A 19,217-nucleotide genomic window follows, 5' to 3' on the forward strand; every position below is an offset into this window, starting at 1 on the left:
ACACGCATATAATAAACCTACAAACAAGCTCATTTTATAGAAAAAGTAAAATATCAATCAATGTATATAAATATAAAATTAAAGAACAGAATATTTTACAGAAAATATATAAATATAATGTTTTAATCAATCTTTTTTTTTTTTTTTTTTTTTGAGACGGAGTCTCGCTCTGTCACCCAGGCTGGAGTGCAGTGGCGCAATCTCGGCTCACGGCAAGCTCCACCTCCTGGGTTCACACCATTCTCCTGCCTCAGCCTCTCCGAGTAGCTGGGACTACAGACGCCCGCCACCACACCCGGCTAATTTTTTTGTATTTTTAGTAGAGACGGGGTTTCACCGTGGTCTTGATCTCCTGACCTCGTGATCCGCCCGCCTCGGCGTCCCAAAGTGCTGGGATTACAAGCGTGAGCCACCGCGCCCGGCCTAATCAATCTTTTAATCATTCCTAAATTTAAAGCCAACTCTTGAAATGTAGCCTTCCACTTCCCCAAACAGTGGCTTCCTGGCTTGGAAATCTGTTAAATATGGGTTTTCACACCTAGGAAAACATCCTTGGCATTCGATCAAAATAGCAAAGGAGAGATGCGATATTCCATCGAAAGCTAATATAGGCTGGGCATGGTGGCTCACCCTGGTAATCCCAGCACTTTGGGAGGCCAAGGTGGGTGAATCACCTGAGATCAGGAGTTCGAGACCAGCCTGGCCAACATGGTAAAACCCAGTCTTAACTAAAAATATAAGAATTAGCTGAGTGTGGTGGCACGTGCTTGTAATCCCAGCTACTCAGGAGGCTGAGGCAGGAGAATCGCTTGAACTCGGGAGGTGGAGGTTGCAGTGAGCACAGATCGCACCACTGGACTCCAGCCTGGGCAACAAAGTGAGACTCCATCTCAAGGAAAAAAAAAAAAAAGCTAATATAATGGACTTTGGTTTCTTTCTTTCCACATTCCTGAGAGAATCCCATTTTTTTTTTTCAAGGGGTTAAGCCTATCCACCTTCGGGGAAGCTGACTTAAAGTCTGGGGGTGAATTTAGTTACTGAAGGGATAATCCATCCCTCTTACCAGTAATAAGGGCAAGAATGGACTATGACCCAACTGGGTCTTGAATTGGATACAAAGGCTCTTGTCTCTTGGGAAGTTCTCTTTCCTTGAGGATGCGTTCAGGAGCACTTCCCTTTGTCCCATCCTTGTGAATGGCAGCAGCTCCCCACGACATTCTCTTGTAATCACAAGGGGACCAGCCTTCAGTGAAGCTGGCATGGTGGGCAAAAGAGTGTAGGATGAAGGGAACTTGGGTCCCTGACGACATAGTGGAGCTGCTGCTTTAACCAACCCTAAATCAAGCCCTACCTTTGAGGTTCCTGTCTGTGAGCCAAACACCTTCGTTATACAAGAAACATCATTTTGAATCGGCTTTCCTGTCATAGCCAGAAACTGACATACCTCCCTTTTCTTGGTAGCCATGGGTTTTAAACAGGTAATTAGTTCCCAATTAAGGAAATACGATGTCTGTTACAGCCAACGGAATGGATTTACTACTTCCAAGAACAGGGTATGAGAGAGAAAGTGCTATTTACAGGCACTGTAAATGTCAAGGGAAAATGGCCATCAATATTGAATGATTTTTGAAATACTATTTTGGCCTACGTAACGCTTAAAGTGTATATTTAACTGAGCTTAGAAGAGTCTTCTTTCAGTTGATTTATTTCATTATACACAAACATTTTGAAAAAGAAATACAAAGTAGAAAACATGATAAATACCTTCATAAATTACATCAGGATAATTTGGGTTTGCACCTAAAAGGCAAAACAGAGCAAAGATTTGTAAGTATGCATTTTGGAGTCAAAAAATTACTAACCTATACCAACTAAAATAAGCTAAACATACATTGAAGTTTTGCAATTTAATAGACTGCTTTTACAGGACAGGTAAACAAAACTTGAAGTTCTTGAGTTCTTCCACATTAACTGCGTTCCCCTCCCCAGTTCTCCCACTTTCATCCCTCCAAAAAAGAAATCACAAAAACAAAATGACAAATTGCTTTGGAAAAACTTCAGCAATCAATGAATTATTACCATTATCCTTTTTTGGTACTGTTTCCATTATACAATTGGCTATTTTCATTGCAGTTTCGGTATTTTTATTCCAGAGACAGATAATTTTCGTACCACTTTTGTTATTCTCTGATGGTTTGAGGGTTACTGTCAAGTGTGTAGGAGGGTCATTTGCATTCAGGAGCATATTATTAACTACCCTGCATAATGCTATCTAAAGCACAATTTTATTCTCCACCTTATCTTCAGGGGAGTTTCTAAGGCCGAAGACACCTTTTTTATGCCCTAACACAACAAAGAAAAATAAAATGTACTTCCTCTATTGAAATCATTGATGTATAAGAAGTTATAAAAAATGGCATATCAGAGAGAAATGTAAAAGTTATCAATTTAATTTTGAGGGATGGCTCTGCAGTCACCAAGATGATCAGAATATTCCGCTTTAAGGTATTCCTATGAGACTTGCTAAAAACATTTTTTTTTTAACTCAGCATCAACAAGAACTGGTAACAAAAACATTTGCTACTTATTCTCCAATCAGAGCTAACTGGGTCTCTACATGAAAGTCTACTTGGAAATAAAATTAAATTTTGTTTTAACATTTAAGTGATTGCAAAATGAATTTCCAAAGCTATTTCCTATGCTTTTAGTCCTCACTTGCCATGTGAAACAGTAAAACTTGTAAACCATAAAGCTTACTCAGTTTTCATTTCACTTCTGAACCCTTAGCAGGAAAATGCCATTGAAGTAAAGTGAAATGAGCCAATTTTCTGTTCATGCATTCCCCAGTGAATAATCAAGGTTAGTCTAAATGAAGAACCAAATAAAAGTGGCCCCAGTGTTCAAATTAGAATTGTAACGCATTTCAACTAGAAAAATATCTATTTTAGCAAGGAAAAAAAATGAAATGAATGGCTGTGTACTTCCATCCAGGGATGCTGCATACTGCTGTATAGTGCATGCTTTGCACAACTCTAGGGGGCGCCTTTAATATTGTAGTCCATGTGAATAGCATCACCTGAAATTGTGCCATGAACACCCTGTGCACCTGTGCAGTCACATGTGATGGGAAATTGTGCAGTGCACACCCTGTGCAGCCACATGTGATGGCACTATATCAATGTATGCAAAGTCATTGATTCCAGTAAATTTCAATCATATTTTGAAGAATTTTATTATCTGAAACACCATTTCAAACTCATTTTGAGTTATCATATGTGAATATGTCTTGTCAGGGTTGCTTATAGCTGTTGTAACACTCTGAGAAGAGTCTTGAAAGCTGCCCTGTAGTTTGAGGGCTAATTCAATGAAAAAGCAGCAGCAAGAAGTCCCAGGGGCTGCCCTTCTGATGTCACTTGCAGAGGACTCAGTTGTCCTCTGAAGTCCTTTCCCTTTACAAAAGCCCTAGACCAAATGGAGTCCCCCTTACCGTGGGAATTTACAACCCCTGCTGAAGGAAAGATTCTATAAGCCCAAGAGAGCAAGTCAGTCTTCAAAGTGCTCAGTAATCCATTATTTTAGAAGATTTCACTCGTCCCTCTTCCCTATGTGCCTTTCAACACAATCTGAGATTTTCAGCTTCAAATCCAGCCTTCCACGTCATCATAACTATACATTTGTCTTGCAGGAAGGTGGAACCTACTCTATTTCACAATTCACATTCACTGATTTGATTTATAAGTTTTAAATATTTGGATATAATTATGTGGGTCTTCATTTGCAGTAGGGTGGCCAACCATCCCAGACTGCCAGGAACTAAGAGGATTCCTTACAAGTTTTAAAACGGGGATGCTCCCAGCCACATCCTTTCCATCTGCCCAGGATTGAGGGCTTTTTATGGTTCTGGGGCTTTCACTGCTTAGCCTGGGAGGAGTTGGCCACTGATTTGTTCTCAGGCCCCCACGGACTCCCCCGCATGTGAGAGAAGGGCCTGTGGTCACCGTCACTTTTACACCTACAGCTCAATAAGAAAGTGAAAAGACTGAGGATTCAGAGCCAGATTTATCTCAGCCACACATTTAAACGGCCTCAGTGACTATGAATGACATACAGGTTTAATCTGCCACGTTGCAGAACAGGAACACCCAAACACACTACCCACACGAAGCCCCTAGGAAGATCCAAGAACATCACAGCTATTCACTATATCAAATGTTAGGTATGGAAAAATGGGATTTGGGGTCCAATCATAAATAAAGACGTTAGGCCATAATCTAGAAAATAGGCCAGGGCCGGGCGTGGTGACTCACACCTGTAATCCCAACACTTTGGGAGGCCGAGGCGGGCGGATAACCTTAGCTCAGGAGTTCAAGACCAGCCTGGGCAACGTGGGGAAACCTCATCTCTACTAAAAGTACAAAAATTAGCGAGGCGTGGTGGCACACGCCTGTAGTCCCAGCTATTCTGGAGGCTGAGGCACGAGAATCGCTTGAACCCAGGAGGTGGTGGTTGCAGTGAGCCGAGATCACACCATTGCACTCGAGCCTGGACAACAAAGTGAGGCTCTGACTCAAAAATAAATAAATAATTTAATTTAATTTAATAAAAAATAGGTCAGTGTCCATCCAGACTTATGACTCATATCAGTGCATCCCTTTCCTACCAACTTCACCAGCAAAACCGTTAGGCCATATCTAAACTTTGTGAAAAGCACTACTTTTTCCCAACTTCATCCTCCCAGATGTATGACAAGTACTGTCACTTTACTTTCGTCCACAATAGCCAAACGTAGTGTAAGATTATGAAACTCGCAGAAAGACAATGTGAGACGAACTGTAACAGAGTTGCTTTTATTTCTCCCAAGCATACTGCACTACGTCTGACAAGGGTCTACTCACCACAACAAATAAACACCTCTCAGTATACAAAGGTTTAGTTAGACTGGCACATGAGAGGATGCAGAGACCTAATGTTTATGAAAAGTGAGGGTCACATTACTACAGCTGACCCCAGCTCATCAAGTATTTTGCTTCCAGCAACTTCCTAGTTTAGCAAAACCTCTCATGATATTTACACTCTAACAGTAAGGTAATTATTAACATCATTTTAAACGCTGACAGAAAAAATATATCACTTTCTTTTTAGACTTCTGGCAATGGTCAGATGTTGAAAATGTCTTGCCATTTTTAAGTCTAATTTCTAAATGGTTCCTTCATTACATACTGTTGCACACTGTTATATGCTAAAGTTAGGAAGCCCTGTTGGAGATATTTAGGACTAAAAGGTCACTGAGGGAAGACAAACACTAGCTATGAGAAAAAAATCCAAGAAAAAGAGAATTAATGAAAGACAAAGAAGCTGTATCTGACTTGAGCCATGCCCTGAAAGTGGGGTTTTGAAAGGGTTATTATGATTCCTTGAGTGCTACCCTAGTAGCGCTCATCAAATCAGAAATCTCAGATTTAGGTAGCAAGAAGTAGCATCAAGCCTTAAATCTTCATGTTGGGAGACAGTGGAATAAAATATTGAAATCCAGGAACTCTATTCAACCCACTGGAGTTCCAAACACGCAGCAGACTGTCTACGACCCCCACAGCTCACTGGGATGTAAGCTGCAACTCCTCAGCTGAAAGAGGTTGAAGGCCAAGTACCAATGTCTGCAGATCTGATGGTCAAATCCTGTTTTCTGAAGAAAGTGTTGAGCATCCTAAGGTGCCATACTCACCTTTACTTTGTTCTTGACCTAAGGAATGTTTTCAAGAATTACCGGAAGGGAGTATCCAGTCCACAGTGCAGCCTGAAGTGCCCCAAGTAGGACTACTGAAGATGGAGAGAGACGGATGGGGGGAAGGCTGAAAAACTGCCTATTGGATACCATGCTTACTACCCGGGTAACAGGTTCAATCACATCCCCATCCTCAGCATCACATAATAGACCCACATAACAAACTTGCACATGCACCCCCTGATTCTAAAATACAAGTTAAAAAAGATAGTAAAAGAAGGATAGCGACTATATCACAGCCACAGCCGCACTCCTGACAAAGCTTCCCAGGGAGCCAGTGAGGTCTGCACCTCCAAGAGGCAGATGAGCCCTGAGGGCACTTGGGCTTCCACACATCAAAGATACACTTTCTTCTTTCCCCAACAGCATCAAACCCAAGCACTGCACCATCCTCCTAATTCCATGCAAAATAACCTAAAATAGGGCCTTTTTATTTCCATCTTCTAAACTCACTTATAGCTCATGAATAATCTTATGACTTTATGTAAATCTTGATGAGAGAGAAAACATCTTTATGACATTTCAACTGTTAAGAGTCTACAGTTAAAGGAAAAACAGGTTTGTAGGATAAAAAAAATAAATTATGGGAAGAGAGGTAGCCTGACAATAGGGTTCATTTTCCATTCTGCTAACAAGATAAAAAATAATAGGGAGGCCAGGAAGACATATCTGTTTCCTTCCTTTAAACTTTTAGTCTCCCTCTAACGCTCTACCAAAAGAAAAAGAGAGAGAGAGAGAAAAGACTTTTCTTCCATTCTATTTGCAGACTCTATTTAATGTGATGATGTGATCCTGAAAAATATTTCAAAGAATTCCATATGATAAGGCAATTACAAAAGATTTGTTCTATTCAATTAAACTGTCCTTGCTTTGCCGACAGTGTTTTCTCACTCATGGGGGGATCAGCCTTTTGATTTTCAGGTTCTTCTCCTCTTCTCTTTCGGAAGGGCAGGCTGAACTCAGCACCTGAAATTGGCATTGCAATATCTGGGTTTCCTTTCTGGCTGAACCACTCATTTGCTATACAGCAGTGGGAGTCGCCATTTTTTTCTGTAACAAGGGAGTCTTCTGTAAGACAGGAGAGGATAATAGCATTGGCTCTAGCAATTCCTCAAGAGTTTTGGGAAGCATAATTAACTAACATTAGTACTCCTGAGGTATAAGGAGCTATTTAAGTATAAATCTTAATTATCATTATTCTGAACGTATGGTCAAATCATTCTCTTCTCAGTTATTTAAGGCAGAAAAGCAGACATAACTTTCTCTCCTTCATCTCCAGGACAAGAAACAGGTCCTGATAAAAGACCAAAGGAACAAATAGTATAAAGCCAGGAGAGATTTATTTAATGCATAACATTTGGAGAAATTTCCTCTCCCCTCGTTCTTTAGACTAAGTACACCAAATCTAAATCCACCAGTGTGGGGCATTCTAAGTGCCGCAGAGAGCTCTGGTTCATCCAGATGTCATGAATCTTTCGATAAAACAGCACGGAAGGAGAAGCTGTGGAAAAATCTCTTCCAATATTTATAGTTTGTTCCTGACGTGCATTTCGCATAGGAGACAGGAGCTCCCGAATTAGGAAGCGCAAGTCACTGACTCCCACTGCTTGTGTGAATGAGCATTCTTGAGCTGTGACATTCTTCCTGAATGAGTGGGCCATAGAGACACTCTTTATGCACTGCCTAAAGAATGGTAAGCTTTAAAACGATGGTATTTTATCATCTGGTGCTCTGGTTAGGTTTGTTCCAAGCCAAAGGGTTAAACTACTTGGGTAATGATTCTGAACAGAATCTACTTTGCATCAACGTGATGTTCACATTTATAGGACTATCTGGCCTTCAAAATTCTTGCAACTTGGGCTATCTGATCAGAAAATGCTAACAAAGGCTCCAGGTTTCTTCCTCACAACAAATCATAAGTGATCTCTCTGCCATTAATTTCTGCCTCAAATTCTACTTAAAAAGAAACCTTCATCACTTCTAATCTCCACTAAGTCTCCAGGTACACTTTCTGGTTCATGAAGGGATTTTTATATGTAGGATTGAATTTCAATGACTGACATACAGTGGATCAATTTCATCTTAGACAAGTCTTTCTTTTTAGCTGGTAAGCTAAATAGGATACATGAGAACTTCTGAAGAATCCTCAGATAACCCCACCCTGTGTGTGTGTACGTGCCTGCAACTGCTGTTTCTACTTTTTATTCACTCTCCCTAGCCTTCTTAAGCCACATATTGAATTCATCCAACTTTATGCCAAAACCAATTAAAGGGCATCTCTGTGCACCATCTATTCTATATTTGCATTGTTATTACTATTTGATATCCTCAGGGAAAGTCAGTGAGTTCATCTTGATGGATGCCTGACCAGTTCTTCCAGTAGCCCCTCCAGCTTCTGCAGGGCATCCTCACTACGCAAAGTATGATTCATGGACCAGCAGTACTGGCATCATCTGGGGGCTTGTTAGAAATACATTAGTTGGGCCCATTTTCAAATCCATTGAATCATAATCTTCATTTTAACAGGGTCCCCAGGAGTTTGGTATGTGCATTAAAGTTTGAGAAGCCCTGATTTAACAACTCACTGAGAAGTTTTACCAGAGTCAAAAGGTCTCAGTGAGCATGAAGGATGACAATTTTTATTTTTATTTCTTTTTATTTTTCGTAGACACGGGGTCTCACTTTGTTGACCAGACTGGCCTGGAACTCCCAGCCTCAAGGGATCCTCATGCCTCAGCCTCTCAAAATGCTGGGATTACAAGTGTGAGCCACTGCACCTAGCAAAAAATGACAATTTTTTCAATGAAACACAAAGTAATAGCTAGGTACCTAAATATTGGAGTCAGGGTATCTTTGACCACAGCTATAAAAAAGGAGAAAGGACAGGAGATTGGTTTTGTCCCCGACAGCACATTTCTAGGCCACATTCCAAATGAAAACGAGAAGGGGGAAAAGAGCTTAGACAGCAGAAAGATCTAAGACTGACCCACCCTCTGAAAGGTGGGTCAAATTTTTGACTTAATTTTCTCCTTAAAGGGCTGTATTAGCCTGTTTGCATGCTGCTAATAAAGACATACGCAGGACTGGGTAATTTATAAAGGAAAGAGATTTAATCAACTCATAGTTCCATATGGCTGGGGAGGCCTCACAATCATGGCAGAAAGTGAAGGGGAAGCAAGACATGTCTTACATGGCAGCAGGCAAGAAATAGTGTGTGCAGGGGAACTTCCTTTCATCAAACCATCAGATCTCATAAGACTTATTCACTGTCACGAGAACAGCACAGGAAAAATCCACCCCATGATTCAATTACCTCCCATTAGGTCCCTTCCACCACACGTGGAAATCATGGGAGCTACAATTCAAGATGAGATTTGGGTGGGGACATAGCCAAATCATATCAAGGGCCAAGTCTAGAAAGCTCAGGTAGTAAAATGATAGAGTCTCAAGATCTTTTTTCTGGGCAAGCCCACGCTTCTGAATAAGGAAGGGCAGAGTTAGTCTGGGATAAAAGCATTTCTGGGTAGAACGTTTCTCCCTAATGGCTACAGGGCATAAACACAAAGGGAGGTGGGGAATGTTCACCTCCTTTATCATATTCTCAATGCCTACCTAAGGAGAGGATAAATAACACCAAGCACCTGGCTATCAAGTGTAAGCCACTGCATCGGGCACTTCAGATATGCTCAGCCTCAAGGCGGCAACCTTCTAAGCTGGGGCTGACACATGATAGGCAGGTGCTCAATGTATGCCTCTCCTTAGGTAGGCACAAGGATGCCCTCTACTTGGGGCTAGAACCCTACACTTTATGGAGAAGGAAAGTCACACTTTACACTCCGAGGTGTTAAGAAAATTGCTCAAAGCCGCATAGATCATGGAGGATGGAACTCAGATCTGTGACTGAATCAGATCTGAATTCAAAACCCAAACCCTTCCCACTGCACCAAATCTGCTCTTTAAATAATATGGAGAGTGGAGGCTAACTATGCTCAGGATTCCAAGTTCAAACATCGATCTGAATGAGTCGTTTGAATTGAGAATAAGTGAAAGTTTATCTCCTTAGAAGTAAAATCTTAGAGGTTCCACCTATTCCATTTAATAGTCTCTGTTCCCTGGCTTCCACGAGAAAGAAGATTTAAAGAGGTGTCTTTGTCCTTCATTGCCTATAATTTCTGCATACCTTCATCTGGGTCCTGCCTAATATCACGGCAGGGACATCCCTGGGAATGAGAAGCTGATCTCTTACAACCAGAATAAAGGCAACCTCAAAGAGGAACAGGGGACAGGAATAAGCAGCCAAGTGTTTCTCCACCTTTTATATTTTATGGTTGGCTAGGGTGTCTTTCGTTCTATGGGCAAGAGGCTGTGTTTTATTCCCACCATCCTGCACCCCACCCCTGCCACCTTCCTAAGAGGTAGGGTCTATGTTGTCTCAAGTGTTATAACTTGCCGCAAGGGGTAGCCCAGGACCCTCTGTTTCTCATACCTCCAAAGACAGCTGGCACATTGTTCAAAATCCCTAGATTCTAGCATAACAGGATGTTAAGTGAGACTCTTCCTGCCTCAGTAACTTATACCAAAGTGGATGTGAGGCACTCAGAGGCAGAAATCACAAAGGAACTGGCTGAGAACTGGACCCATGTCCTTGGAAATGTCTGATTCACCTTGAGAGTGTAAGAGATCTCTGGAAGAAGAGAACAAGGAAGGATTTATAAAGAAGTTTCTTTGGGGAAGTGCTGCTCTGACACTGCCCCACCGAGGGGCTTCCACAGAACCACTCTGAGAGTTGAACTATGTTCTCTTCAAACGGATGGCTCAGAGGACAAGGCCTGACCCTTGCCAGAGAAGGTGAAAGAAACCTGCAGCCATGGGGTATAGGTGGCATTTGGCTTGACCTGTACACCCAGGGGACAAGAGACTATGAGTGTCCCCTGCAGTCCAAAGGCAGCACAGGAGGAAGTCTTTGTGGGGAGTCTTAGGTCCTGCTGAGGGACCCCAACAACACAAAGTACTTTCCCGGAGTTAGGAGTTGCTTGTGCCAGCTGGAGCAGAGGCACATTTGTTCATGTCATGGGAAATACACAGAGAGAAATCTCCAAGAGCCCACAAAGGTATCCAGGAAAGAAAGTCTGCACATCAGCATTGAACATTCCCAGGTTCCAAGAGCACAAAGCCACTAGTGAGCAAACTTCCCTGTCATCTCCTTCTCCACCCCCTTTCACCTGGGCAGCAGGGACACTGAAACCTCAGCAAACCCCATCCCTGACCCCATACTGCCAGCCTGAACTTGGGGAGGACAGGAGACTGGCCATGAGCTCAAATCCAGAGTTTTCATTTCTAGCTCGGGTGGGACATGCCATTTCTCAATTGAGATTCTATCTGCAGCCAAAAATAACCAAAGAATTGTTTGTCACTCAGTCATAAGCAGAAAAATGTTACACAGCTCAGAGTTCTCCTCCAATCAGTGAGGCTCACTCCTGGTTGCTCATTAGAATCACTAGGGACCTTAAAAACAAAAAAAGCCAAAGCCCAACTCTCATCCCAGAGCCACTGAATCTGAGGTGCTAAAGCTAGGCCCCAGGAATGTGTATTTAAAAATGTAATCAAACAAAACAGTGACAAAAAGTCTCCAGTTGATTGAAATGTGCAACAAGGGGCAGGAAGCTACTGTTCTGGGAACCAGGGAAGATCTCTCCTACTGAATCAATTTTAAAGACATGATGGAAAACAAAAGTAACATAAAACTCCTGTAGTTTGATTGCCACAAGTTGTGCTCTTCAGTGTGCTAGAAGAGAAACATCATGGTTTTCTAGATTTCATTTTGAAGCTGAAAGTTTGCACTTTATGCCTTAAACACAATCCCAAAGTAACCAGAGCTAGGTTCAATTCTTAAATGTGGGACCTAAAGTGATCAATTTAGTATCTGGAGTCTGGGAAGATATTTTCTCTTTCTCGGTTACTAGCCAGGCTTCCAGTGATCAACAGATGGGGAAGGGTGCTGGCTTGGTGTCTGGGGTCCTGCTGACATCTGAATATCTGCTAGTACCTGTCCTTCCACATTAGCCTGCTGGCTGGGGAAATGGCAGGGTCTGCAAGGCCCCCAGCACTCTCAAGAAACATTTCACAGGGATCTTGGTTCGCTGGGCCGCTCTCTTTTAATGCCTGCTTCACATCCTCACATGCTGTGACTGGCACCCCCTTGGACTGGGCTGCCACTGGCTTGGGGTCGAACGTCACCATCCTTCCTCCAAGTAGAGAACAGGGTGTCTGCCACCTCACCTAGTGTCTGCATCCCAAGCGGGAGTAAAGGTTACGAGGACTGTCATTACATCCAATTGGTCCACCCTCTTCCATGCTCACCAATTTTTGTTTTGGAGACTTTTGGTTTATTTATGCTTCAGTTTCTTTCAACAGTTTTTATTCTCTGTTTTCAAAAACAAGTTCCTAAGCAAAATGACCATCCCATGGAAATCTTAGTTCTTTTTAAAAAATTATTTTTTATGTTTTATTTTTGAGACAGGATCTGGCTCTGTTACCCAGGCTGGAGTGCAGTGGCACGATCATGGCTCACTGCAACCTCCGCCTCCCGGGCTCAAGCAATCCTCTGACCTCAGCCTCCCAAGTAGCTGGGACTACAGGCACACACACGACATCCAGCTAATTCTTGTATTTTTTTGAGGAGAAGGGGTTTTGCCATGTTCCCAGGCTGATCTTGAACTCCTGAGCTCAAGCGATCTGCCCACTTCTGCTTCCCAAAGTTCTGGGATTACAGACATGAGCCAGTGTGCCTGAGCAGAAGTCTGCTCTAAGCTGAATGAGGTGCACATACTCTAAGGGACATCAGAGATGTCACATTAATTATGGCTCTGTATAGAAATGCAACTAGCTTCACAGTGAGCCCAGGCTGCCTGCTTTCGTGTAAGCCGGGAAACTTCCAATATAACAAATACAAAAAGGGAAGGGGGGGATCTTACCGAAACAACTGGGAGAAAGTAGCTGAAATTTCTTATAAAAAATATTTGTGAGAGCTAAACTTCTTCATCAATTACTATATGATAACAGTAGAAGTATTAATGGAATATAAAGCCAAACTTGACCTGCTATCCTTAACTTGGAATGTACGTTAGACCAGCAGGGAATTTTTTTCTCTTTTGCTATTTGTTTATTTTTCTTTAGTTTTAAAGGACGTTAAGAGAGAAAGGAAGCAATTCTAAGAAAGGTCATTGTCTGTGTGCTATGGCTGTGAGTCTCATAAATAGCTACAACGATTCTATTTCCCAAGCCAAGTGGGGTCAATCTCTAATCGGTCACACTGGTTTATAGCCCACGAGGGCCATTTATATCCACTGTCACCCTGGGCCAAGTCTCCTTCATTTCCACTTTCATTTATTACTCCTTGATAGCTGACACTTAAGTAAATACCTAAAGAGAACCGAAAAAAACCCAGGCTTTTATAAAAGCAGATATTAATATTTTAAAGACCTAACAAATTCATGAACAAGAAGATGGAAAGAAAGAAGGGAAGGAAATGTATTTATAAAATTTACCCTAAGTTGTATTTTTTATAAATAATTATTTCTTTTAAGGGGAATGTTTGAGAAACACCAAGTTATTCTTATACCAGAAAATAATTCTTCCCCATCACAAGCTAAGTTAAAACTAACAGAAATGATCAATGAAAATGAGGCCCCATGGATAAGAAGAGTTCAGCTCTACCAAATATCAGTACCATATAGAAATGTTCAAAAGGAAAGACATCAAAATCCTTTCCAAAACAGAAGCTTCTGGCTTTACACCGACAGTACTGTGCATTGATATCAAAAGACTCAGACCACTTCTGACAGCTTTTCACTGCAGACCTTCACTCTGAATCGAGTTTTGCCCCCAAGAGTTTCAAAGGGCCACTGGTAAAATTCAAATAAGTCTGAAGTTCAGTTATTAGTAATGTACCAATATTAGTTTCTCATTTGTGACAAATGTACCACAGTAACGTAAGATATTAACAATGGTGGGGGAGGTGATAAGTCTGTGAATGCTCTATACTATCTTTGCAACTTTTCTACAGATCTAAAATTATTCAGAAGTAAAAAGTTTATGTAAGAACAAGCAAAAAGCTACTGTCCTAAATCAGCGTCTCTGGATTTAACTATGAAGCTGTTATTCCCTCAAACATGACTTCCTGCACACTGCAAGCTAGAGATTTACTACAGCAACCATAGCGAAGCAGCTAAACTCTCAATTAAGAGGAAGATTTAATGGAAAAGACAGCAACAGCCAGGGGTGTCTGGGTATTGCATCCAAATATTGCTTGTTTTATGTGCTCCTGAACGGCTATTGTTTGTAAATCAAACACATATTCCAAATCACATTTTGAATATACTAAGCAAGCTTGTGCATTTAAAAAGAGGTCTAGTAAAGAGCAAAATAATAGGAACTTATCATGTAATGAGAAGGACTGCATTCTTGTTTATTGTTTTGCAGAGATGGCTTTGCATGGATCACCTTTGCTGGTGGTGGGGCCCTGGGAGCCACACAGGTACATGCAGCCCAAGCAACCCCTGCCTTACAAGTCTCCAGGGTTCTATTTTCCCTTCTCTCCGCCAAGTCATCTTTGCATGACTTTGACTGACTCAGAGCTACTCTGGTGAGGAACTCTATTCATGTACAGCTCCCAACATCCAAACACAGGCCTTGGCCACCACATCGGTAGCAAGCATTTGGGCAATGAGACTGAGTAGGTAAGAACACTCCACGGAAGGACAGCATCTGAAGCAGGTAAATGCATGACACTTGTCCCACTGTTCCTGAAGCTCACACTGACATGCTCCTGCTGTGCCCAGAGTAGACCCCTGGTGCTAGCCATCCTTTCCGCAGTCCTAGCCTTTGGCCAGAGAGGCACTATCACCACTCCTAGAAAAACAGCTCAGGAGCCAATAAAAGAATCACTCAGCTCAGTCAGCCCGGGTAAGCAAAACAGTCCAAAACCCTAATTTCTCACCCATGGATGAGAAACCAGAATTCTCTTTTTGAATTAGGTAAGAGGCTAGAAAATAAATCTTAAATGCATCACGAGCCAACCAAACACAGTTCCTGTGCTTGCGGTTTTGCATGGGTTTTGCCATTGTAGGTACAAAATCTCATTAAACACTTGCAACAATGATGGTAATAATAATAATAACAACTCTTTTCTCATAAGATACCCAAGCACCCTGGAGTAGTTTTTAATCCAGTGTATATCAGATAACTGTTCAAAATTATTAATTTCCTCATCACCTTCTTGGGAGGAGTACAACTCCCTGCCCCTTAACTTGGCTTTGGCCCTGTGACTTGCTTTGGCCAATGGCAGATAAGCTGAAGAGACAGTCCAGTGCACCAGCCCTGAATGTAGGCCTTAGGAAGCCTCACATTGTTCCAGTTGTCCTCTTTCACTCTGCACTTATCATAACAAGCACATCTCCTATGTAGCTGCTGCTTCATGACACTGAATCCCACAATAAATACATGCAAAATAAAACCACTCCACTGACCTATGGATCCACGAGCAACACCAAATAATGGAGTTTTAAGCCACTAGGTTTGGGGATGGTTTATTGTATACATGATTTTGTCAATAGGTGAATGATAGACTTTATCTTCTCCCCACATTCAAAAGCGTCAGTTACTCACCATCGTCAATTCCAGGCCAGCCCATGAAGTGAGCAGAAATCTGTTTCTCATCCTTCCCATACTCATTCTTGGCTATTAGAGTGTAGTCCCCATTGTTCATGTGAGTGGGATTATCCAGCTGGAGGCAGCCGTGGTACTCCGTGTGATTGGTAACATGTATTTTAGTACAGATGTATTTGGACTCATTCAGTATTGCCCCATTATAGAACCACTGAAGCGCTGGTTTGGGGTTGCCTTTCACAGTGAATGGAATGCACCAGTGGTGGTCTGAGGTTGGAGATTCGAGAAATGTGATAGTTGGTGCAACTAAATTGAAAAAGAGAGAGTTAATAGCATCAGAAAGCTCAGAATTCTCCCCATCTCGAGATGTCTGTGTCATTGATAGGGAATTTTACTCAACCATTGTTTGGCTTAGAAAAACACACGATCAGAAACTCTGGAATCCATCAGTATTTGGTATCATCATCAGGGTGGATGTTAACTCCCTACAGAGAGCTTCAGAGAGACTCCTTTCTCTGTTCTACTTAAGACCCATGCATTACAGTCATTTCTCAAATCTATTCAGTATAAGTGAAAACCAGCTCCAAACAGATCCAAGAGATTTCTGACAGTGGAAAGAGTTCATTTGAAGTTGACTTTGGTTTCTAATATCTGTATCTTGATATTATACAGATTCATCACCAAAAAAACTTAAAATAATAAAATAATGAATACTTTTTGATAGCACTTCTTTCCTAAATAACAAAAATGACTTTTAAAATTTTACCTGAAGCCCTGATCTCACATAACTTCGAAAACTGATCAATGCAATAAATGTTGCTGCTGCTGATGAATTATTATAAATATAACAAATCAACATTTATTACTGATTGTCAATAGTAAATACTCTTTGAAAGTATCACATTTCATTATAGTGTTGTCCATTTTTGCTAGGATCCTAGATGCCAATGTTTGGATCCTTTAAATGTTTGGGGTCCAATCTGAGCCTGGACAGAGTAGGGATTATTTCAACTTTAGATATAAAGCACTTTATGCTTTGGGGAAACAAACATTATCAAGTAGAATCTTTAAACAGAGTACTTATCCTAAGTGAGGGTATTTAAAATCCTTCATCTTCATTTTAACGTAGTCTGACTTTGGTAATTACAAAATCAAGGACTGGAAAAGACCTTTGATATCTAACAGCATCATTTTTTCAGATGAAGAAACCAAAGTGCAATGAGGTTAAGTGAGCTCATCAAGGTTACTGAGCAAGGCAGATCTGGAACAAGAATCTTGAATCCTGATGTTTAATCCAGTGGCCCTTCCCTCTCAGGCACTGCTTCTTGACTGTATGTGTTCATCAAACAAGAGGAGAAAAAAATCTAAGGTATTGTAGCCAGAGAACAGACATACCCTCTGAGTGGGGTCTCTGCACTGGTTATCTTGGTTGTTAATATTTTTTGTTTGTTTGTTTTTGTTTTTTTAGACAGAGTCTCACTCTGTCACCCAGGCTGGAGTGCAGTGGCGCGATCACAGCTTACTGCAACCTCTGCCTCCCAGGTTCAAGCGATTCTCATGCCTCAGCCTTCTGAGTAGCTTGGATTACAGGCTCCTGCCATCGTGACCAGCTAATGTTAGTATCTCTAGTAGAGACGGGGTTTCACCATGTTGCCCAGGCTGGTCTTGAACTCCTGATCTCAAGTGATCCACCCGCCTCAGCCTCCCAAAGTGCTGGGATTACAGGCGTGAGCCACCGCACCCGGCCAGTTGTTAATATTATTTATCACTTATTGCTTCTGCTCTTTGTCCAAACTATGACAGATAAGGTCAATTTTTCAGAGCCTAGTGACCATACAGATATTAACCTGAAACTGAGAAAAAAAACTCAAGTTTGGATATTTTTAATGAAAGCAAGTAATCTGATATTACTCCCTTACTTGTATTCAGGTAAATCCTTCCACAATACTACCTAGGAAGAAGCAAAGCTGATAAAAGGACCGAACTCACTTTCATAATTTACAGAAAGATTTCAAGTTACCAGTGACATTCCTCTCAACTGAGTACCTGTGCAGCTGAACTCTGCACATGTATGTTGTGACTATGTCCCTCACTCTGAGAAATGTGATATTACTAAATTTAATTTGGCGAAGTTTAATTGTTTGCTTTACCAAATATTTCTTACAGGCCTCCTTAAAATAGTCTTTGGAAAACAAAAGTTTTCAATATGTGACTTCATCTATAAAAATTCAATTTAAATATAATTTAGGGGTACTATATATATATACATATATATATATTACACAAAATAAGGTCCATGCATGTGTAGATACACACACTTGTAGATCTGTGCTATAAACCAACCACCACAAGGACCACAGTGGGGCAGGGGCCACACTTACCTTCCTCCCACCAGCCCAGGTCCCCAAACCCAGGGCCCATCATTCCTTCCACCATGCTCAAATGAATTTTGGGTTAGGTGCTGATTTAAGGACATACAGTTGAAAGTGCTTGCATATGTTTGGAGATAACATTGACTTCAGGCTTCTGAGTGGGTCAAAATGATGAGAATTATGAGTTTAGTACCCACTGGGCATAGTGATTGTACTCTAACAGTGATAAAGGATTACAGCTGATGATTTCAATCATTCACTCCAGCAATCACATACTGAATGTGTGCTATGAGTGAGTGTTAACCAGCATATTGATACCAGCTATGGCCATGGGTCTACACGTGTGTAACTCAGACACACACTTACACACATGCACGTTCATGTTTTTCTCATCCAAATTCTAATTCAAATGGAGTAATTAATTTATACCGTGTCAGCTCAGAATTTACAATGATGTGAAGCGTCTATATAGTTTTTACTGAATATACACCTTCATGCTAAAAGCCATAATTTGGAATTTCAAAATGTATATTGTATTAGTTACAATACTGAAAAACAATGTACTTATGTTTAATTAAAAAGATGGATATCTTTGAACTTAGATTCAATGTATACAGAAATTTAAAACAACAATAATAAAAGTTTTCTACAGGTGATAATAATTTTCAGTAATTTAAGTAGGACTAATCCTACCTTCTCACAGAAACTTGATATCAAAAGAATGAGGTTTTATTTTATCAACAGTATAATTAGGCATTTGTGAACAGCTAGTAAATACTTTAGGTATCATAACTTTAAAGCATCATATTGCTTTCATAGAGGAAGAAAGTTTTAGAAACTGGTTTACGAAAATTTAAGCTAAAACATTAACAAGAGGGAGCAACCAGCCCAAAATCTATTCTATCAGAAAAAAGACAGAGGAAGGCACAAAATGACAAGCTCAAAATCGAAAAAGAAGCTTAAAAGAAAAATCATGCATGAGCAAGAGTTATTAAGCAGAAACTGAACAAGTAAAAGAGGCTGATAATGTTTCTTAATTGAGTATGCACAAAACACTGCATATACTTTTTTTAACAAATTTAAGCAGCACCCAGAGTGCCCTAGCAACAAACATAGGTACGTCCATGATCATTTGCCATTAAAAACACATGCCAGTCTGATTACGTACAATGCACAGTGAGGTTGACAGAATCTTGATCTTCTCCTACAAGATTTTCCGCCACACAAGAGATCTGCTTCCCACTGTCATCGGATGAAATGTTAGTTATCCTTAAGGAGCCCTGTGTGTGGCTTGTTTCATTCTATAAATGAATTAACAGACAAAAATAACCTCGATTAGGATTGATCCCAAAGTGACAAGATTTGGGGTTTCTTCCCCTAACTAGAGAAAATATGTA

The 19,217-nt window shown here is 41.0% G+C and overlaps 1 protein-coding gene across 8 annotated transcripts in view; it reads right to left on the reverse strand.

The window, feature by feature from the left end:
- Positions 1 to 19,217, reverse strand: part of NTRK2 (neurotrophic receptor tyrosine kinase 2) — a 362,023-nt gene that overhangs the window by 287,148 nt on the left and 55,658 nt on the right. For 7 of the 8 annotated variants that reach the window (XM_055272094.2, XM_055272098.2, XM_055272097.2 and 4 more), the window contains 3 exons: positions 18,989 to 19,121; positions 15,449 to 15,754; positions 1,765 to 1,800 (listed from right to left, as the gene is read on the reverse strand). In XM_055272094.2, the coding sequence (XP_055128069.1) occupies positions 1,765 to 1,800; positions 15,449 to 15,754; positions 18,989 to 19,121 (475 nt within the window). The remainder of the gene's footprint in view (positions 1 to 1,764; positions 1,801 to 15,448; positions 15,755 to 18,988; positions 19,122 to 19,217) is intronic. The other variant, XM_055272096.2, reaches the window with a different exon arrangement.

This window comes from Symphalangus syndactylus, chromosome 3, assembly GCF_028878055.3.
Source record: "Symphalangus syndactylus isolate Jambi chromosome 3, NHGRI_mSymSyn1-v2.1_pri, whole genome shotgun sequence".
NCBI classification, from domain to species: Eukaryota; Metazoa; Chordata; class Mammalia; order Primates; family Hylobatidae; genus Symphalangus; species Symphalangus syndactylus.